This window comes from Musa acuminata, chromosome BXJ3-6 (assembly GCF_036884655.1).
Source record: "Musa acuminata AAA Group cultivar baxijiao chromosome BXJ3-6, Cavendish_Baxijiao_AAA, whole genome shotgun sequence".
In the NCBI taxonomy this organism is placed as follows: Eukaryota; Viridiplantae; Streptophyta; class Magnoliopsida; order Zingiberales; family Musaceae; genus Musa; species Musa acuminata.
This window is the reverse complement of record NC_088354.1, coordinates 9,297,886-9,319,404: the sequence shown is the minus strand read 5'-3', so window position 1 is coordinate 9,319,404 and position 21,519 is coordinate 9,297,886. Positions and strand designations below refer to the sequence as shown.

At 38.8% G+C, this 21,519-nt stretch overlaps 3 protein-coding genes and 1 long non-coding RNA gene across 8 annotated transcripts; 3 read left to right on the top strand and 1 right to left on the bottom strand.

The window, feature by feature from the left end:
- Nucleotides 1-151: 151 nt before the first annotated feature.
- Nucleotides 152-15,325, top strand: LOC135641129 (mannosyl-oligosaccharide glucosidase GCS1-like). 3 transcript variants are annotated; one of them, XR_010497578.1, is made up of 22 exons: nucleotides 152-554; nucleotides 658-731; nucleotides 1,174-1,425; nucleotides 1,655-1,829; nucleotides 2,337-2,423; nucleotides 2,577-2,645; nucleotides 3,350-3,446; nucleotides 5,260-5,342; nucleotides 7,503-7,610; nucleotides 8,221-8,345; nucleotides 8,494-8,601; nucleotides 8,688-8,761; nucleotides 9,421-9,546; nucleotides 10,059-10,126; nucleotides 11,509-11,658; nucleotides 11,735-11,785; nucleotides 12,458-12,514; nucleotides 13,480-13,626; nucleotides 13,750-13,841; nucleotides 14,237-14,362; nucleotides 14,570-14,679; nucleotides 14,772-14,800. XR_010497578.1 is itself a non-coding variant. In XM_065156201.1 (22 exons), the coding sequence occupies exons 1-22, from the start codon at nucleotides 237-239 to the stop codon at nucleotides 15,075-15,077; spliced, it is 2,589 nt and encodes an 862-aa protein (XP_065012273.1). In that variant the 5' UTR covers nucleotides 154-236; the 3' UTR covers nucleotides 15,078-15,325. The 3 variants fall into 3 exon arrangements, 2 of the variants coding, with proteins under 2 accessions (XP_065012273.1, XP_065012274.1); XM_065156201.1 differs by lacking the exon at nucleotides 14,237-14,362 and adding an exon at nucleotides 14,924-15,325 and having other exon boundaries at nucleotides 154-554; nucleotides 14,772-14,835; XM_065156202.1 differs by lacking the exon at nucleotides 14,237-14,362 and adding an exon at nucleotides 14,924-15,325 and having other exon boundaries at nucleotides 156-554; nucleotides 8,224-8,345; nucleotides 14,772-14,835.
- A 442-nt stretch (nucleotides 15,326-15,767) lies between these two features.
- LOC135639929 (uncharacterized) lies at nucleotides 15,768-19,819 on the bottom strand. 3 transcript variants are annotated; one of them, XR_010497085.1, is made up of 3 exons: nucleotides 19,505-19,819; nucleotides 16,642-19,353; nucleotides 15,768-16,577 (listed from the first exon to the last, which is right to left on the bottom strand). It is a non-coding gene; the product is annotated as an uncharacterized LOC135639929 (long non-coding RNA). The 3 variants fall into 3 exon arrangements; XR_010497086.1 differs by having other exon boundaries at nucleotides 16,642-16,984; nucleotides 19,505-19,813; XR_010497087.1 differs by having other exon boundaries at nucleotides 16,642-16,974; nucleotides 19,505-19,813.
- Nucleotides 16,206-18,451, top strand: LOC135639928 (BIIDXI-like protein At5g11420). Its single transcript, XM_065153952.1, has 3 exons — nucleotides 16,206-16,337; nucleotides 16,422-16,955; nucleotides 17,760-18,451. Exons 1-3 carry the CDS (start codon nucleotides 16,277-16,279, stop codon nucleotides 18,374-18,376), a joined length of 1,212 nt encoding a protein of 403 aa, XP_065010024.1. The 5' UTR covers nucleotides 16,206-16,276; the 3' UTR covers nucleotides 18,377-18,451.
- A 422-nt stretch (nucleotides 19,820-20,241) lies between the features above and the next one.
- On the top strand, nucleotides 20,242-21,245 carry LOC103987626 (uncharacterized). The gene is made up of 2 exons (XM_009405977.3): nucleotides 20,242-20,847; nucleotides 20,936-21,245. The coding sequence occupies exons 1-2, from the start codon at nucleotides 20,242-20,244 to the stop codon at nucleotides 21,161-21,163; spliced, it is 834 nt and encodes a 277-aa protein (XP_009404252.2). The 3' UTR covers nucleotides 21,164-21,245.
- Nucleotides 21,246-21,519: the final 274 nt, after the last annotated feature.

The following is a 21,519-nucleotide window of genomic DNA, read 5'->3' as shown; positions in this document are numbered from 1 at the left end:
ATGAGGGTGAGGTGTGATTTGGAAGTAACACTGTTTTGTTACTGTAACGGCCTTATGACATCTAACGGCTTTTATATCATTTCGCGTAATGATATCTTATAACGGCCATCGTAACGGTCAAACGGCCGTCATTTGAAACGGCGTGGAAATCAACAACCCTAAGCCCTCCCGGTCTCTGCTTCGGTAAATATAGCGAGAAGAAGGCTTCGGTACACTTCCCGACGACCGAGGCCGCGATGAGCGGAGGCAGTCGACGGACGGCGCGTAGCCGGGGAAGGTCCTCGCCTGGAGAGGCCGACGCCGGCGAATCCGCCCGCGGCCCGCGCCGCCCTGTCGAGGGAATCAGAAACGGACGGAGCCGCGACCACGGCCCGATCCGGTTGAGGGACGTCAGCCTCAAGACGCTGCTAGGGTTAGGGTTCTTGGCCGCGCTGTTTGTGTTTTTCTTGGTTAATAATTATCAATGGGGCTCCTTGAGGGAGGATGCGGCAGTTCGGAGTCTGAGGAGGGCCGTCACGCCGCTGCCAGCCCCCAGGATGATGGATCTTCCCCAGGTAGGTATTTCTTGCAATCCGAGAAAGAGTTCGGAAGCCCTGTACAGTTACTTATGATTAATATAAGGTGGATACCATTTTTAGCTGTTTGGCTTGGTTACAGTTTCAAGGAGAGCACCAGGAGCGCTTGTACTGGGGCACCTACCGACCTCACGTGTACCTTGGAATCCGAGCCAGGTACTGGATTTTGCGATGATTTGGTTCTTTTGTTATCGTTCGCTCTATCTGTGGATTCGATGTGATGATTAACTACAATACTTGTTGGAGAGATTGAAACTTTTGTGGAACCGATAAAACGGGGTTGATCACTTTTGTGTTTGGACTATGTTAAGTTAGTTATCAATAATAAAAATCTTTCTCTTCATGTATTTACCAAAATATTGACTGTGGTCAAGGATAGAGGCCTATGGACCACTTAGTATGTTTTCCGATTTTCTTTTGATTTGCGATTGTGGATGTCCAACCTGAAGTTTACATAACTATTCTTTGTTAAAGTCTGTCTGTTGATGTTTGGATTTGTCTAAGCTGCAAGCTTCCTCAAAAGATGTTTTGTTGATATACACGTATATCACTTATGGGAAGCACTTGTTCGGTGGTGACTTGCTGTTGTAATCTGCAGGACTCCGCGATCACTAATTGCTGGATTAATGTGGATCGGCATAAAGGACGGACAGTACTTTCTTCGTCATATTTGCCAGGATTCTGATGATCTAAGCACATACGGATGGAGAGATCACAATGGTAGGGACTATGGACGTCAAGAAATCGTCGATCATGGATTATCATTCATGACTAGTTTCTTGAAAGAGAAAAGGGAAGGCAGTGGCTATGGTGGCGACTGGGCTGTTAGATTGGATTTGCAGAACACTAAGTAAGTTGTATTTTCAGTTTAATGTTTACTGAGAGGTGAATTTCATCATCATCAGAACTAGGATTAAATATTTTAATTTGTACTATGGTATCATGTGGAGTAGCTTTACATGGATTTTAGCTGTTAATTTACATGACTATTTATTATTACTACAAGTGTCAGTTTCTACTTTCTAGAACCTGGTAGATTGTGGCTTGCCTTTTACATGGTCCATTTGTTTGATTCACAGGTCTAAGGTACATGATGCTGAAGATAGCACTGCACATCTTTTCTTTTATGTTGCTGACGAAGAAGGAAATTCCTTAGGTGTGCAAAGGCAGAAATTTGAATCCCGTGATTCCACTCTTTTGGCATTTGGAGAACGCAATGATGTAGGTGGTTGGGAACTACATTTAGATTCACAGGTATCGTCTTTTAGTTAATTTAGGAAGATATTCCTGATGTGCTTTCAGTTATTCTGGCCCTTTATGTATTAGTAATTGAGTTTAGTACCTTATTTTGTTGGGAAATTTGAAGTTTGTCAGATACACTTTTGCTCTTTGCATTTTCTTAGTTTCTAGTTCATGATATATCCATTTTCACATTTTCGATGGATGAAATAAATTTCCCAGTCATATACATAATAAATTCATGGGGTATATTGTTTTTTGTTGATGTTATTTAAAGTAATGAGAGTTCAATTGATATTCATTTTAAACTTGTGTTATGAAGACAACATAAAAACTAATGGTTTTTGATCAAGTAGGAGTTGTACTAAATATATGAAATACAATATTAGCAACACTAAGAGAATAATTGAGTGTTCAGCTAATATAGTTGAATGATGATTCTATGTCCATAGAGTATAAGCTGGATGATTCTATGCCATGAAGTTTATTATGATTAGATGATTATTTTCCTCTGTTTTGCAGGAAAAATTGGATGCTCACTTTTCTGGGTTCAGAACTCTTCATATGCACAATTTGTCGGAACTTGTTCAGGGCACTCTTGCATTTCATGTAAGTTGGATCTGTTTTAACACTTTTGCAGTGGTTGGCAGGTATCCAGATGCTCATTTTTTCCCCTTCTTTCCTCCCTCTTCTTGTTTAGATGCTGTATGTTATACTAAACTGACAGTTTAAGTTTTTGTTGCTTTGTTGCATGTACTCTAGGCAAGGAGAACTGGGCAACTTCGGTTACCTGATGCAATTGAAGATTCTTCAAATATAATTGTTGTTCAGGTTTTAATAATTTTTGGATTGCACCATAAACCTTGTTAATCATGAAGCACAGACACTTGAAAATGCTTGCATTGGTTTAAATTGTACATAAAATATCTTAATACATTAGGTTTTTTGCAACACATATACATATATGTAATTATCAATTCCCGTGTTCACACTATGTTGTTACCTACTTTATTTAAGATCTATCATGTCAGTGTGTTGTACCATGTCTTGTTGGTTTTTTTATCCATGTCAATACTTCACAGTTGTGAAGCATATTTCTGTAATGTTTTAAATTTTGTTGGACCAAGATGTTCTGACCGGCTTTTACTGGTCCAACCAAGCACTACTAATGGAACATACTGTTCAGACCATTCTTTCATTTTCTTTTATTATTTGTTTCTTGTTGACATTGGGTATTATAAGCTAGTGTACCATATGCTATATTTGTATTATGGTGGTCTGGCAGTTTGTCAAACCTGGTATTGGATCGAATTTGAAACTGTATTTATGATATCCATGTATGACACTTTTGATACATAAGTCTTTTGCCATGTTCAACTTGTGTACTAGAAATACCGTCTTGTGAGGAAGTTTGTGGAGTTCCATTGTTTTATTGAAGAACATTAACTCCTTTTATTTTCTTTAAGTTTTTTGTTAATTACTGTTCTTCTGAATTATAAGGTCTAATGTAATGGGTTCCTGCCATTTTCTTCCAGATTTCCGCAACTGTTCCTGCCAAAATAGATATAGCTTTTGTATCTGGAACCAATGTAGAAGGTTCAAGCATCGATGAACGCATCAACAGCCTTACAGGTAGTTATGCTACCTGTTTACTAAATATATTAGCACTCAAGCATTGCACGAGATGTTTGAAACAATCTTAGGTGCAATGGTCCTTTCTAGATTCTACTGGTTTATTATTTCTTTAGCTTAAAACAATAATAGGTGAAACGTTTCTCCCTAGATGGTACTAGTTTATGATTTGTTTAGCTTAGTTTGATAGTATATATGGTAGTCGTGTCTAAACCAAGGTATGTAATTTCGAATAATATCTCTCGGTACGGGCGGTATGTATCGGTCCGTTAGCTGATCGGTACACGGACCGCCCGTTACCGGACAGAACGAAAAAAAATATTAATATATATAAATATTTATATATAAATATTTTTATATTCGGTGACGTTGCGTCGCCTTATATATATATATATATATATATATATATATATATAAACGAGGCGACGTCACCTTTTATAAAAAAATATAAATATATATATAATCTTATATATATATATATATATATATATATATATATATATATATATATATATATACCGAGCGGTATAACGAACGGTATACCGCTCGGTATACAGTGTCGTACCATGTCGAGCGAACGTCGAAACTCCGGTACCGTACGAAATTGCATACCTTGGTCTAAACATTATGACTTATCACTAGTTGAGCCATATTGTCACGGATTTAGCTAGAATTGTTTAAGCCGTGAGGCATCCTTAGGCAATCCCAGCTAAATCCGAGAAGTTGGCGCAAGGGTGCTTTACAACTTAGGCAACTCAAGCTAAGGCATGATGTGCCCTTTCGATATGCGTCCGCAAAGGGTCAGCCAATTTGCAACGTCACTCAGGTCCCGAAGGACCTGTAAAAGAGAAAGTTGATTAGTTAAAAAATGAATGACGGATAAGTCTCGACGTCTTGCAAAAAGGGAAGCTTTACAAGCAATTCAGCGAGCACCTTGCGTGCATGAGAGAAAAGAGAGGAAGGAGAAAAACAAGGACTTTAGAAGGTAGAATGAACAGTTGCAAGTCTACAAACAACTGCTAACCCGGTGCCGGGTGCGAAGGCAAGTTCCTGTCAAGTTAACGTGTAAACTTGTGAAGATTGTTCAATGCCCGACACTACCCCGAAACCCCATCCCCCTGGTGGCACTCGGGGGGTTCCAGGGTGCTAAAATGGCTGACATTTTGGGTGCTGCAACGGGCTGTAGAAAACAGCCCGTGGCATGCGAAAACAGAGCCATTTTGGGATAGTTTTGCCCGGCGCAGCAAGCGGTTGCACTGTAGCGCTGCAACCTGTTCGAACATGCATTTTTACAAGCAAAAACACACAAAACCAAGGCAAAACATGCTGCCAAGCATCTGTACGTATATGCAAAAGCGACGAACGGTTCGTTGAATGAAGTTGTTGCGGGTTCGCGACGACTGTTCGTGACAATATGGTGTAAACTTCATCAGGTAAATTTTCTGAGCCATGACAAATTTAGACAACTAAATAAGAAAAAAATATTCCATCAGTTTAAGATAGTTTAGTTGAAAATGATGGTATCTCATGGTGTTATTGTGATCGTGTGAAATGAACATGGCTATACTTCCTTGACCCATAACAAAATTTACTACCAGCGATAAAGAAATACAAAAATGACAGAAGTGAAAGGGGGAGTGCAAAAGATAGAACTGGAAAGGAAATGAAAAGAAATTGTATGTGAAATTCCATCTCCTAAATGGAAAGAAACTATTTGATGCCATGCCCCACTTAAGCAGCCTTTTCTGCTTATCTGACTTTTATTTTTTATTTAATTTGAAAATTTCCCTTATTTTTTTAAAACATATATCAGGAGCCATGTTGTCCACTCGACTAGAAGAGAAACAAGGGGAAGTTGAGGACAAGTATGTCAGCATTTTCAATATAAAGGATGAGGTACAATTACTTAGCCTATTGATTATGCATATCTTTGGGACATGATTTTGGTGTTGCAAACACAACTTTTTTATATGAAAAGCTTTTCATTCTATGAATTCATGATACTCATTTGTTGCTAGAAATTTGTTTGGAGTAATGAAACATTGAAGTAAAAGGTTTTCAATGGAATTCATTCTTTTTCTTGGTTTGCTAGATTTCTTAATCTCGCTCTGATTTTTAATGTCACACACATTTTTTAAAGTATTCTTGTTTGCTTTGTTGCACTATATGACATTGTTGAACATATTCAGTATATACCAAGTCCTTGATATATTGGTTAGCAAGTAAACAGTACCTCAACTAGTATCGCTTCTAAGTATGTGTAGCTTAGTAAGTTGTTGCTTTGCAAATTTATAGCTTCCTGCCCATTCTTGGCTAAGTTTAAAGCAGTAATCAGAAAAAATTCACTTCGTAAACCTTAATTTGAATGGCTAGGGGCTTATTTGTCCTAGACCTAGGTTCTAGCCAGATTGGGTTTGATAAGGACATTACTTAACGGTACACAGTAGTGGTGCAAACAAAACCAACTAAAGGGTCATAAGTGCTTAATCTATATTATGCTTGTTCAGTTATCTTGTCATCCTGATTGGAAGGGTCATAAGTGCTTAATCTATATTATGCTTGTTCAGTTATCTTGTCATCCTGATTGGCTGGTCTCGTCTCTCCATTCACCACAGTCTCTCTCTTGCCTACGGCTTGCCCCCCTTCATTTGTTAGCCTCCATTACTAGCCTGTGATTTGGGCCACTGCCAGAGAGGTGTTGGGCTGTTGGCCATGGGCTTGGCAACAGTGAAAACAAAAGAAAGGGAGGAGACCCTCTCCCTCTCGCCAGTCTATTATCAGCTAATTTCTGTGCTAACAACAAATTGAACGTAAGCTTAATTGCACATATCATAGGGTGGCAACAGTAGCAAAGATGGTTGAGTCGGCAAGTCGGTGGTGGTCTCCATTTAAAGTTTATAGTAAGTTTTGGTGAATAAGGACCATAGTGATATTTGAAACCAACTTGCCTTTCTACGAGAAAGTGATGTATTTGTGGAATAGTGTAGTTTTCCTTCTCTAGTTAGTGGCTTCTATCCTCTCCTCTCTTACATTTTTCTTACTCTTCGTTGGGTAACCTTAACATGGAATGTAGGGAGTAGAGGGGGCATGGAATATGGATGACTATCTTTTTCCTTTTTAGGTTGCCTTAACATGGAAGAGAAAAGGGAGAGAGGGTCTGCATGTTGATGTGATATTTTAGGGTGGTATTTGTGGATTTTTTTGGACTTAATAAAATCAAGTTGATGCATATATATTTAAAGAGCTTTACCAAATGAAGGCCCAAGTAAGAAATATAATATTAGACCTGACGGGTTAAGACCTTACAATCCGAAGCTGACCTGGATCTGACTGGCCTAGTCTTACTACTTTGACCCAAACCAACTTAAATCAGAATACCTGGTTGATTAGCTGATAAACTTACACTCTTGTCAATGGCAATTTATTTTATTAACCTACAATTTTCCTTGGAAGAAGATTTCTTAAATTTCAAATAAAATATTTAGCGATCATAAGTTAATCAGGTCATGTGGGTCACATGCGTCATTATTGTGTCAGTTAGGTTCATACAGGTTAAGCGATTGATGCAAGTGGTGACCCTTGTTTGAAATGGGTTGAGCAATTAGACCCATTTATGCCACAAACCATATTAGGTCAAAGCCAAAATCCACTGTGTCAAGTTTGCATGTCTTGTTGAGCTTTTACACCCCCTCTATGTGGAGCATATGTGGCTCATATTCAAATATTAAAAGATCATGCATATACAAGATATATTTAAAGAATAAATGCTTAAACATATGCCATTATTAGTTTTGTGCTTGAGGATTGCTTACATACAGTTGTATGACTGCATAAGCAGCTGCATACATTATTATCATTTTCGTGGTTGAGAATTGCACATATACAATTGCAGACATATGTTGTGGTACACACCATATTTGATGGAAGCATAGGCCTTGTGCATTGTTAATATGAAAAGTGAATTGTGCATTCTATTATTGACCTCTTTATTTTGAGATTGGCTTGTATTTCATTTGGCTTGCATCGGTTTTGCTCTAACATTTCGATATGATTCAGGTTGATTCTGAATCAATGATCGTTGGTAGGGCAGCCATTGGAAATCTGCTGGGGGGGATCGGTTACTTCTATGGCCAATCAAGGATTGCCTTACCCAAAGGTTTCACTGTAAGTTAGAGAAATTAACTGGACTTAAATTTTCATCTGTGGTTCAACAGTGGGTTGCATATATTTTCTCTTGTTCCACATTCCTTTTTTCGTTGGTAAACCATTAGAATCCAATGATCTTAAGGTAGAAACCTAGCTCATTGTTTGCCAGTGGGACTACATCTTTGGAAACATATTGTTAAAAGCGTATTTGTGTCATATTTGAAGTTTGAAACCAACTACATTTCATCAATATGATCTGGCTATCTTTTGTTTCCTTTTGTTTGTTTATGTTTTGTAAAACAAATCAAATGATCTCCCAAATTTACAAGACACATGATATTCCTTTCGTGCTTTACATCACTAAAGCTGTCGCATGGACATCACATGGACATAATATCTACTGTTGTCTAAATATTTGGATTTTTCAAGCCATCGTTATGTTGTACTGACTACTGATTTCACTGAGCTTATCTGATACAGATTGACATTCTCTGAAATTGGTAGTGTGAAGAAGCTTTGACATTTATGCTACTTGAATTAGTCTTCATGATCTTTAAAGTTGCTAGTTATGTTCTTATTTAGCCTTGAGAGGAAGGCACGATAGGCATGTAACACTTGTTCTCTTTAGCAGCAAGAGAATGGTGAAAAGTTTATTTCATATTGGCCAGCTGCACTTTTCACAGCTGTTCCTAGCCGATCATTCTTTCCAAGAGGTTTTTTGTGGGATGAAGGCTTCCATCAGATGATCATCGGGTTTGTTGTATGCCACAAATCTAATCATTATGCAGAATTTTTTGGTAGATTGATTAGACATTTATTACACAAATATCTGGATTCCTTTGTTAGGCATTTGCTGATGTAATGTATCTCTTCTTTAAATTATGTATCATGTCAATTTTAGGCGTTGGGATGCTAAATTATCCATGGATATTATTGGACATTGGTTGGATCTCATCAATATTGATGGATGGATTCCTCGTGAGCAGATTTTAGGAGCTGAAGCTTTGAGGTAATCTGGTCTTTACTGGTACAACTATCTTTGCAGTAAATGGAATATAATTCCAATTATTTATTCCTCTCTTTTAATATTTGCAGTAAGGTCCCTGAGGAATTTGTTCTTCAATATCCAACAAATGGGAATCCACCAACTTTATTTCTTGTTCTACGAGGTGTGATAACTTTACTTGCCATTGTGTTGTTGGGCCTAACAATGATAGGAATTGAAAATATGTAAAAGATCTTTACTAGATGTGCATATAGCATCTGGTATGAATTTATGGCCAAATTGATTAATGGTATGTGCTGTGTACCTTGCTCATCATGAAACATTGCCACACCATTGTCACCTAACATTAAGTCGTTGCCACCTAACTTCCATGTCAACAGTTCACACCAATAAATGAAGAGACTTCTCATTCGCTACATGATAAAACTAGTGTATTATACCTATTATGCCGGTGGTTTAATACTTCCATGAACTTAATGGAACTCATATCCTTGTTGACATATGCATTAAGAATCACAAATTGCTTTTCTTTCTTCATTTGTATGCTCAGATCATCCTTTGTACAATTGCAGTTAACTGTGGTGATTTACCTTTGAACCTGACTGTGGAAAACATTTTTACATTTTGAAAATTTGTAATTCTAAGACAATTTAGTTCTATTGAATTGAATTAGATAAAGAAAAAAAAATGCTTCTGTAACTATGGTCATTGTTGTTGAATATCTATATAGGAAGTAGATTTTATATGTCTGTCATTGTTTATATTGGAAATCAAATCTGCACGTGGAGGATTGGATTTATTGTGGAACTTTGTTTTTTCCAGACTTGTTAAATGGCATACGGATGGGAAAATTTTCATCTCAAGAAACCAACGAGATTACTGATTTTCTTAGTAGAGCCTACATTCGCTTAAATGCATGGTTCCAGTGGTTCAATACTACACAATCTGGTGAGTCAGTTTTCATGAGAACTATGATGTGCATGGATGTCTCACATAATCTCTTTCATCTTTGGTAATGTAAATTGTTTGTCTTGTCTGAAAACATTTCATGATGGGATGCTTTGATTTATATCTTTCTTTTCATTCATGAATAGCTGTAATCAGTAATTCAGTATGATGTATGTATATAGTTGGTTTTAGTGGTGGTATGCTATGCAACTTATTTTCTCAAAATTTTTAGCATATCATATGTTTAGTGATAAGTAGTCTCTTATCAGAAGTTCATTTTCTTATGTTTGATAGATGTCTTTGGTATGCTAATTGAGGTCCATCATTGTGATAAATTGGCATTTAGTTCTGCAGTTTTTGTGTAGTATGCAATGATATCCACTGTTCCTTTTGCATTTCATGCTTACGCTTTAAAACATTTAACAAATATTATGGACATTATGGAACCAACACTTTGGAAATATGGAAGTTCTAATATCTGACATATTGTTTCCTTAATAATTATTTTTCAGGGAAGGATGTTGGTACATTTTATTGGCATGGAAGAGACAATACAACAACCAACGAACTAAATCCAAAGGTTTGATTATATTTTTTTACTTCTCATCTAACATTGTTTGCTTATTAGATGTTGAGTTATTAATGCCTATCTCAACCAGGCTTCATTGTTCACTATTAATGAAAAGGTTCTACATGCCTTGATAGGATTGGTACCTAGACCATCATCTTTCGCCTAGTAGGGTTATAATGGGCTTCATGACTGTTATGAGTGCCGTCTTTGACATATCATCCAATGGCTGAAACCGAGTGTGTCAGGCGGCATAGTTTTTATTTTTTTGCAGTTTTCTGCAGTTGTCTTTTTTTTTTCGTTCTTTCTCTCCTTTCATGAGTTCTCTCTTTTGTCATGTTCTGTCTTTTTTCCCCCTCTTCCATCTCTTCTTCTCCCCGTGGTGTCATTGTTATCGCTGGCTCCTTCTCGTATAGGTTGCCGCCATATCTGTCTTCTACTGGTATGCCTCTAACTCGACCTTCACCTCCTCTTCCTTTTTTGTCTTCTCCTACTCCTCTTTTCCTTTTCTCCTCCCTTCTCTTCCTCTTTCCCTCTGGGCTAGGTGGTACTAACTTACCTGTCCAGCTGCCGACCTATATTGGTACCTGACTGATATTTTAAACCTTGATCTGGAGTCTCTAGACATTCACTAGTAAAAGGCATCATTGGCAAGGTGATCATTGTACACCATACCATTATGTCCCTATCCACTTCTATACAATTCAAAGGTATTTTTTGAAACTTGGAGACTCATCTAGTATAGATAAATATATAATTGGATTTGCAATAAATGATTGCAGAATTCTAACAGGAGGGTTTTCATGAATGGGCTTTCGTTCAGCAAAGAGATGTCATTCTGTACAACACTTTTACAGTATTGCTTACATGGCACGTGCTGGTCCAGATGTTGGATGTGTGCCTGGAAGCAATGCATTATATGGTAGAAGAGAGAAATTATTGGATGTATGCCATGAATTAAGTGAAAGAGGAAATTGCATCCTAGACTTGGTCATGAGGATCAGGTTTCTTGTTGAGATACAGATCTAGAATCATAGTAAAGAGTGGGAAGCAAATATGTGATTGGTTACACATCATAAAGCAGCTAAACAAGTAATTTCTTTTATATCACATTTAAAAATCGTGGATTGTTATCTCCTCTAATACACAGGATTTCATTATGGTGGACATGCTGCTTGCTCGTTGTGGTGATTGGCATGTTCCATTCGCCCAACATATTTTCTAGCTCAGGCACCATGTTCTTCTGCCAATGCCAGTCACAATGTGCTAGATTTTGTTTTGTTCGTGACTCAGAACCACACCATGCCTAGTATGGGTAGCACGCGGCATGAATAGTCCTTATCTTTCAGCAATTTTAGCATGATTATTTGTCAATATCATTATTTACTTTTCAGACACTGACATCTGGATTGGATGATTATCCACGTGCATCACATCCAAATGATGAAGAACAACACTTGGATCTAAGATGCTGGATGCTACTTGCTGCAGATTGCATGCATTCAATTGCAGAGCTTCTGAAGATGGAAAATGCTTCAGCGATGGTTTTGTTTGATGTGTTAGATTGGGATTTAATGTTGGTGTAGACTCTAGACTAAATTATTCTTGGAAACTTTGCAGGATTATCACCACATGTCAAAGCAGCTTTCAGACTTTGAGAAACTTAATCAGGTGCTTGTTTTCTGCTTATACAAGAATCTACTAGTTACTTGGAAGATTATTTTGAATCTCATAATTCTGTAAATTAAATCTCTCTTTGTTTACTAATGATTACTTAATTTTTGGTAAGCATTACATTATAGTTTAAAATAGCTCTGGACATTTTTCTGTTTGTCATTTAGGATAAATAAGGTATATATGCACCTGATGCCAGAAAATATCATATAATTGTAAATTTGTAACAATATTATCCTAAATCAATGTTATTGTTAAACCCTTTCTGTATGACATATTGACCATGATCAAAATTAGACTGGAGGAATTTGCTTGCTTCTTTTTGCTGCCTTTTCAACTGATTGATGCTGGATCTATGATCAAATGGCTGTCTGATAAGCAAATATTTGTTTTTTTAGTTGATATTTGTTGGTGAAGACTATGAAACTTAAGTTTTGCTTGTCTGCATTTTAATGGCTTGCTAGAATCTTCACAATATTAAAAAAAAATAAATCCATTTTGAATTATTGTCTTCTCCACATTTTATATGATTTCATGGTAACTATTCTGCAATGTCTAAATGCTGTTTAAGTATCCCCTTTGTGAGAAGGTGCACACACTAAAGTAAATTATTATGTCAATCAAATTTCAATTTGCTTTACTGTTTGTTGAATACCTTTTTTATATCAGATGCATTTGGATCATGCCTCTGGAGCATATTTTGACTTTGGATATCATACTGAGAAGGTATGCTAATTTATCTTGTGAACTCTTCGGATTTAAGCCTAAATTGTTTATTGTAATGTCTACTTGATCATTTTTTTGTTTACTAATACGAAGATTTAAGTTTAACACTAGCTGTGCCGATTGGCTGCCAGAATAATACATGTAGGAATACCAAGCCATGCTGACATTGCCTGGTGTTTTGGAGCAAAAATATATTGAATAGAAAATGTAAAGAAAAATATTTCAAGAAAATACTAAAAGATTGAGTTTTAAATGGGTATATCAGTCGACTAAGACAGAAAACAGCAGTAATATCTGCCGGAATAATAAATGTAATATCCCGTTTCATTGCTTGAAATGTAGAATGCTTCATCTGCCCAAGAGCTGTGCCAGTTCTCTCTTCGCATGTTTATTTGGCTTTTCCTTCTGGAGTTTGTTTCCGTAGCTTGTCTGATGAAGAATGTTCTCATGAGATATCTATGGTAATTGCCCTCGGACAATCTTCTCCTGAAAAATGTTCTATTAAAACACAAGTTACACTTAAAAGATACCATTAGATTATTTTTTTCATGTTGTCTTGGTTATAAGATTAGCTATGACCTATTTGGCCATTCGTAGGCATCATGTTTTATCCTCTTTTGTTTTAATTCTCTACATGTCAAGGTTTATTACATCATTCAATTTAGTCTTGAACAAGTGTTTTTTAATATGAAGATTCGTCTATGATGATAATGTACTTACATACAAGCCCATTGGTTTGCTTTTATTGTCAAATATAATTATTCGTAACTAAATCGTGACTTTGTCCTAGATTGTTACTTCTTCGGATATGTGTTTCCGGTTTTCTCTTCTACTAACATTAGTCCTGCTTTACTATCTACTTTGATTTAATAGTTTTAATTTTTTGATCAACACATGATTGTTCATTTGTTTTTCTTTGTTTATTGAAGTTTCTTTTGCATGAAACTGCAAATCCTAATGCGTAGGTTCGTTTGAGGTGGCATGAGGTGAAAGTTCTGGATACTGTGCAAAGGGAACTTGTTCGCGAAACATTGGAGGAGCCCCAGCTGAAACTAGTTCCCCATCTTGGTTATGTCAGCCTTTTCCCATTCATGATGGGGATCATTCCATCTGTTAGTCATGGATCAACCCTGTAGTGCTTTCAGAAGATATTGTACCTCTGGAAGATCTATCCTGTTTTCTGTATTAGTGTTTTAATGGCCAATAATTTGTTTATGACCACATTGTCTGTTCAGGAATCACCAATCCTTGAGAAGCAGTTGAGGCTCATATCTAACCGCTCAACCTTGTGGACAGATTATGGAGTGCGTTCACTCTCTAAAATGAGGTAACTGAATGACTAAATATCACAGACACTTTTCTCTTTATGCCTTGATGTTCTTTCTATGACAACAAATTAGTCTCCTTGGCATATTCCAATTTTTTGCTTCTTTAAGAACAAGTACCAGGATAATTTATAACTTCCATATTCATTTTGAAGTCATGTGAGATCCTAACAGCAATTAGCTCCTTCTACCAAAGAAGTGGAAAAAAAAGGACCAAATAATTTTTTTAAATGAAGTGAATACCTACTACCTAGACACCTGGTGAACCAACCAAATATTATTTAAAATGAAGAAGTTCCATTGACTTCCTGATGACATCAGGTGATCCATCTAGTTAACAATTGAAACATCCTTTAGGTGATAGAATAGTATGACACGAAGTTTGTCATTTCGCCAGTGTTCCAGGTTCTGTATAAGTGGCGTGATGGTCAGCTAGGTTACCAAGAAGCATAAAGTTTCATGGGTTTAGGGTCTGCCATTTAAAGCGGGTGAACCTAATTGCTTTAGCAAACATGATTCTGAGGTCAGTGTGAGAACTTCATTTACTTTTGTGGTTCAATTTTGCTACTTACAGCATCTAGATTTCTCTTTATGAATGTAATTGATGCAAGCTGCGACTGTTTTAAATTTCGTGGTGTTTGTTTTAGGTGCATGGTAAGCAGCTTGTTTTATTAAGATGATTGACTTGTGAATGTAAGGACTGGTTGCTGAGATTTGTTATTTTGTGTAGCTCCTTGTACATGAAAAGGAACACAGAGCATGACCCACCTTATTGGAGAGGTCCGATTTGGATAAATATGAATTACATGATTCTCTCAGCACTCCACCACTACTCACAAGGTACAAATAGGAATGTTTTGGTAGCAAAGAACAGGTAACCTTACATTATTTATCTGATGATGACCGGCTACTTTGATGCCAATATTCTACAGAGGATGGACCATACAGAACTACGGCTGAGACACTATATCAAGAGCTAAGGTCAAACTTGATACGGTAATATTTCTTGTTGCTGAACCCGATCAAATTAGGTCCTTATAGAAAAGTTGATTTCTTACCACAATTTGCTGCTTCCATTGTACAGTAATATTGTTCGTAACTACTATGCGACTGGGTTCTTATGGGAGCAGTATGATCAAAAGAATAAAGGCAAGGGTAAAGGTGCACGACCGTTTACCGGTTGGACTGCGCTTGTTCTTTTGATGATGACAGAAGCTTATCCTAGCTTACAACGGTGAAATTTTTGGTATATCGTGAGTCGATAGCGCGCTTGAAAGACAAAAACAGTTGGCCTAGCATTCAGGTGGTGTCTGAAGCAATCTGCTCATCTTCCATACAATGATTGAAGCCCCATTTCTTATTGGCTAACTAGAATGATAAGAGGGTCAGATACCTCATTTTCTGTATCAGGTTATATGCATTTTTATTGGTGATGCATTATTTTTGAACTTGAGCAATGAAAGGTCTCTTCATGCAAGTTTATTAACTTAGCAGTATTATAATATGAAAAGCAGAATTAGACGAGGGAGAAGCAAGTGAACATCTCTGCATGGGTTATACAAAAGACCCGAAGAGAAAATTCTGAAGCTAGCTTTTCTTTCACTTCAACTTTCATGTGGATACAGCATAGAAATGCACTCTTGTAGACTTTCGTGCTTCCCAAGTTTTTATGTTCTTTGTTGATTAAGGTGAGCATTCTCGGACATTAATGTTCACCAGATTGATTTTAGAGAATAATAATGAGATAGATGCATATAGACACTAAACGAGATAGAATCAATCGACATTATGGTTTAGAGAGATGAAAGGATATCTTTGAAAATTACTAAAAAAATTTAAAAAAGATATGAATAATTCTTAATTTAATCATAAATATTATCCTGAAAGGAACGAAAAGAAACAAAAATTCATATAGTTGACTCGCATAGTCAGAAAAATTAAGCAGTTTGTATATAGTCAAGTTGGAGATACAGCTACGCTTGCGTTGTTTTGTGATCGAACTAAGCGACCCGGTGACCACATTAGTTCAACTTGCCAAAAGATTCCAGTAAGAAGATCTTTAAGATAGGAACGAGAGATGTTGAGATGAGATACGTTACGTATCTCACCCAAAAACAAAAAAGTCAACGGTCAATTATTGCTGCCTCGAGGTTCTCAACGTTGTCACAGACGTTGAGTATGACGAAGGATATGGATCAAGTTTCTGTATCTCCAACGATGTCAACGTACTCTTTTAGACATCAGCAAAAAGGACTCGACCCCAAAGATCAAAGCGCACACACCAAGTTCTTCATTCCAGTCAGCCGTTGTTTCATTGGGGAATACTGGAGGAGCATTGTTTGGTTGAATCTGATCAAAGAAAGAAAGAAGACCAGCAAAGCTCAATCAGATTCATCTCGTGAAAACCATCGTAACCTCCACTGCTTCATCCTCGACAATGAGACTGCTTGAAGAAATTTTCTTGATCCTATTAGCTGCGGTGGCGGCAGCATCTGCAGGTGCAGTTCTAATCCTCCCTAAACTTCTCATGGTTACTAACCAAATGCTTGGCCGGTAAGCTGCCATTTTCATTCCACAAACAGCTTTGCTGCAGAATGGAAACTTTGAATTCCCTCCATCAAATATCAAGCCAAGCTCCAGCACTCCCCTCCTGCCTCTGTCCAAGAACAATACTATCCCCGGCTGGTCCTTCAACGGCACCGTGTACTATGTGACTGCAGGCCCCAACATATCGCTGCCTGATAATGGACATGCTATTCAGCTGGGTCTTAATGGAGTCATACGCCAAACAATCAGACTTACCTCAATTTACTCGCAGTACATCCTTACGTTTTCGATAACTTCAGTCAACGGAAGCTGCAAAGCTCCTGCTGCCGTGCTCAATGTGTCTTTTGTGGACAGCTGGTTTTATAAATCCTCGGTGTTCTTAGTTGAAGGAAAATATGGGAGAAAATCCTGGGAGAGTCATGCTTGCAGTCTAGGGCGTATGGCAGGTGAGGGAGACCCAGTTGTTCTGGAGCTTCGGAGCCAATCTGTAGAGGCTGATCACAATGTCACTTGTGGACCTGTGGTGGATACAGCCATCCTTAAAAGGTTCAATCCCATGGGTGGATATGGTATGTGATTTCTACCAACCTGTAACATTCTTTCAGAAACCAAGAGAGCTAATCATGTCAAGTTATTATGGTGCAATTAAGTAGATATATCTGTAGAGAATAGAAGTCTCTTTAAGACAATTTTAAATGCTGGAAGGAAAGTACAAATACTTGTGAAACTCAAAATGGTCTAATAGTAAAGCATCCTTATAAATACATGATTCTTCTGGTTGGATATGAAAGGACACATAGCTTGGCATCCAAAAAAAAGACCAATTTTAACACACATAAAAGGAGACATTTCAAAAAAAAAAAAAAAAAAAAAAAAAAAAAAAATATATATATATATATATATATATATATATATATATATACATGCATACATATATATATATATTTATATATATATTGAGCAAACGTAAATGACACTAAAAGCTCATAAAGAAACTACACTAGTTTTCTAGCTATCTCCACTGTTATTCGGGACGATAAATTTGCTCTCAATGTCCCATATCTACCATTTCTTCCTATCTCCATTGAGTGCAGAGGCATCTGCTATATCTAAGCACTGTTTTTATCCTGGAGGTATTGAATTGGTGCAACACATCAAAATTGGCAAGCTAAATTAACTCATGAGCTCAGATCAAACTCATGAATAGCCTTGCTACCTGATCTTGAACCAAGTTTGACCCATTTCTAAGAAAAATATTAAGATACCCTAATTCTATGATGTAAAAGGCTATTTATTTTGGTAATCTATTTTTTGTGGCAGAAACTGTATCACTTCAAATTTTCCTTACTCGGTTCTTGTGATGGAAATTGCAGCCAACGAGTTTGTAAATGGGGGCTTTGAGGACGGACCAATTTTCATAAAGAACTCATCTGAAGGAATTTTACTAGAGCCAACTGAAGATCTTACGAATACCCCTCTATTTGAATGGGCTGTATTTGGGGCAGTAAAGTATGTCGACTCGAAGCATTACCTGGTCCCAGAAGGTAATGCTGCGGTGGAAATCGTCTCCACTATTGGAGCGATCCGAACCATTCTTTTGCTAAAAGAAGGATCTTCATACCGTTTGGAGTTTGTCATGGGAGTTCCTATTGATTCATGCACTGGAGAACTTATTTTGGGAGTCCAAGCAGGTCCAACAAGCCAAAACTTCACTTTACCAAGCAATGGCACAGGATACAGTAAGAAGTTCTCACTGGGTTTCAGGGCAGAAACCAATCTTACTTCTATAGATTTTATGAACGTACAGGGAGGTGAAACTAGTGATCACGTGATATGTGGTCCCCTGGTCGACAATGTGTCTATTAGTGCTTCACTTCGACTGCAAGTAGGACTACAACAACTGTTGCTTCTTCCTTCACTACTTCTGGCAGCAGTTCTCCAGATTGATAAGGAGTTTCTGAGAAATTCTTTTAGTGATTTGGTAATATAGGACAGATGGATTCGTTGTTCTTAAATAATATAATAAGCTCAAGACAGATCTGCATTCCAATGCTATTCAAAACTATTTGTTGGGTGTTAAGTCTATTGTGTCCATTTTCCTTGGGCGTTTACTTGCAGCTCTTGTATGACTGTCAAGAACAACTAAACTTTTTCATGAACTTAGGATTACTAATCCAAGTCTATGGATTATAAATACGGAATACACCTAAGCTACATGCACAAGTGAAGAATGGGATGAGTTATGGTATGGACCGTGGTTTGCATTACCGGTCCATACCAATGTACCAACTAGCTATCGGTACGGTACGTACTGAGCTATATCGAGTGTACCAACACATGGTACACTAGAGTGTATTGATGTACCGCCTGTACCAATCTTCTGTCAGATCAGTATGTATCGCTCGTACCGAGTGGTATGCTTCAGTATGCCAAACCTTGATATGGACCATGGAGAATAGATGAAAACGATAAGATTTCTCACATAGATAACCCTAGAGTTCCTAGTACTCATGGACTGCAAAAGAGAACCCTAAACATAAAATAGAACAAATTGCAAAATTCAAGATATGATGAATTCCCAAAAATGGAAACTAATCTTACAATTTGATTGTTTTTCAAATTGACAATGGGTTATCCTGGTGCAAGTTGACAAGTTGAAGTCAGGGCACAACTGACATGGATTTTGGAAATTGCCCTATCTGATAGCTCCATTAGAATCCGCATGTTGTACCATCTCTATTGCAGACCTATAGTTGGATCAACTAAAAGCTTTAACTTCTTCCCTTGGGCATAAATATTCAGAATTCAGGTCCTTTATTTCTTTGATCTTTGGCTGTTATCGCAAACCTTATTATTGTGCAATCATAGCAAATGATGAATAAAAGATCATCTGCCTTCTAGTTTTGTTATTTTAGGTCCCCTTTTTACAGCACCAAAAGGGTTCTACGCAACGATCTCTCTTTGATCCTGAAGGTCACAGACCACACAAGCAACAACCATGTCAATTTCTTGAATCTTAACCAACTACACTGAGACATTGAAAAACTAGCATTATTTTCAGAAAATAATCATCCACAAGCATAATTGAAATCGACACCTTCTTAATAGATGATGATACCTCGCAAAAACCCCGGAAATCCTCTCTGGATTTCTCCCTTGGAAGTGCAAAGGAAATCATTGATAAGGAATGCGATATGGTTCAGATGATCTCACCCACAATCTCATCTGCTGCCTGGAGCAAAACGTATCAGAACTGGAGGTAGCTGCCATCCAAAAATGCCACAAATTTCCCTTGGAAGAGACCAAATTCTACTGCATAAGAACTCCCATGAGTACCACCTCTCGATCATGCGATCCGTATCACGAACAAGGACATCGGGCTTCAGACCATGTGGGAATCGCTCCCCCCTACAGGGAACCTAAATGAGATCGATGTTCTTTGTAGTGCACCAGTGATCGACTTGTCGTGGGCTGCTCATGACGCTAAATTGGGCTTAATTTCCGACCCAATTGGGCCGGGCACTGAAAAAAAGCTGCACTGAGGCAGGATTTGCTGCAAAACAACTTACAACGATGAACTGCACTGCGGCTAAAATGCGCCCACGTACACCGCAATCCAACGTTCTCTCTCTTTCCTCGGTATAACGTTGACACGGTCGGAGTGCAGTCTGCCGCCTCATCCCATGTCATTGCCATGTGTCGCAACTGCCGTCGCTCTCCTAATCGCCCTCCGAACGTGGCAAGCAGCGAGGCAATGCATGACCATGCAAAGCATGCAGGGAAAGGGAACATGTCGTCTCTTCCCTGCTCCCATCAATCATCGGAACACCAGCCGAGAAGGAACCCAAAGCAACGATGTCCGGCCTCTCTCTTGCTGTCGGACAGCGCTCCGATCACGATGTGGCGCTTGCGCCGCTGCTCACCACCAGCAAGCGCCAGGATCCCACGGTCATGGGCGGGGTGATGGGCTCCCTGAGGGTGATCGAGCTCCAGCTGGTGGCCTTCATCATGGTTTTCTCCGCCAGCGGCCTCGTCCCCCTGCTCGACCTCGTCTTCCCCGCTTTCTCCACCTTCTACGTCATCGCCCTCTCGCGCTTCGCCTTCCCCTCCATCGGCTCTGGGGCAAGCGGCGGCGGGGGGCGGGAGCTGTTCCGGGGCAGCCGAGCGTTCCGGGCCTACGTGGTGGTGGGGACGACGGTGGGGCTGTTCCTGCCGCTGGCGTTCGTGCTCGGGGGTTTCGCCCGCGGGGACGACCATTCGGTGAGGTCGGCCACGCCGCACCTCTTCCTTCTCTCCTGCCAGATCTTGACGGAGAACATAATCAACGGTATGGCCATCTTCTCCCCGCCCGTTCGAGCAGTGGTTACGCTGCTGTACACGGTGAGGAGGGTTTTTGTGCTCGTCGACTGGGTTTACGACGTCTGGTTCAACAAGCGGCTTCAGGCCAACGCGTCGGTCAACGTAAGACATCTGTTATCCTTTCTACTGCGATCTCACCTATAGGTAGCGAAGCTAATAGAATATGTTCGACTGTTTATCTTGTCTTCAGGACGTGGCTTGGATGTGGTTCGGCAGGTCGCTGGCGATAGCTAATATGTTGTACTTCTCCATCAACCTCTTCGTCTTCTTGGTCCCAAAGTTCCTTCCTAGTGCATTCGAGAATTACTTCAAGGAGAGGGATGAAATCTCCGCGAAAATGGCGGAGGACAAGCGAGCCAGAGTAGCGGCGGAGCAGCCAACCGAACCCAAAGGCCCAGAGAGCAAGAAAGCCGATTGATAACTTAGGACCAAGTCTTGGCTTGGCTTGTGTGGTGCTTAGTTTTGTTTCTGTAATGGAGGACTGTTTGCTTTCTCTCTGTCCCGTCATTATGTATTGGATTGCAGACCCATCTGGTTTCAGTTTTCTGTATCGGCATAATAATCTGCTCTCTTTGATCGACTTCCTCGTGGCTTCTCTCGACCACCGGTGTTCAGATGTTTCAAGTAGAAGCTAACCATACGAATTATGATCGTGCGATGCGGATTTTGGAGCAACTGCTCGTTCGAATCCGAAATCCGCCTTAATCTACGATAAGAATGTCGAGTGCATCTGCCTTGCGTGGATCGCGACAAAGTTTCCTATCAAATCACGTG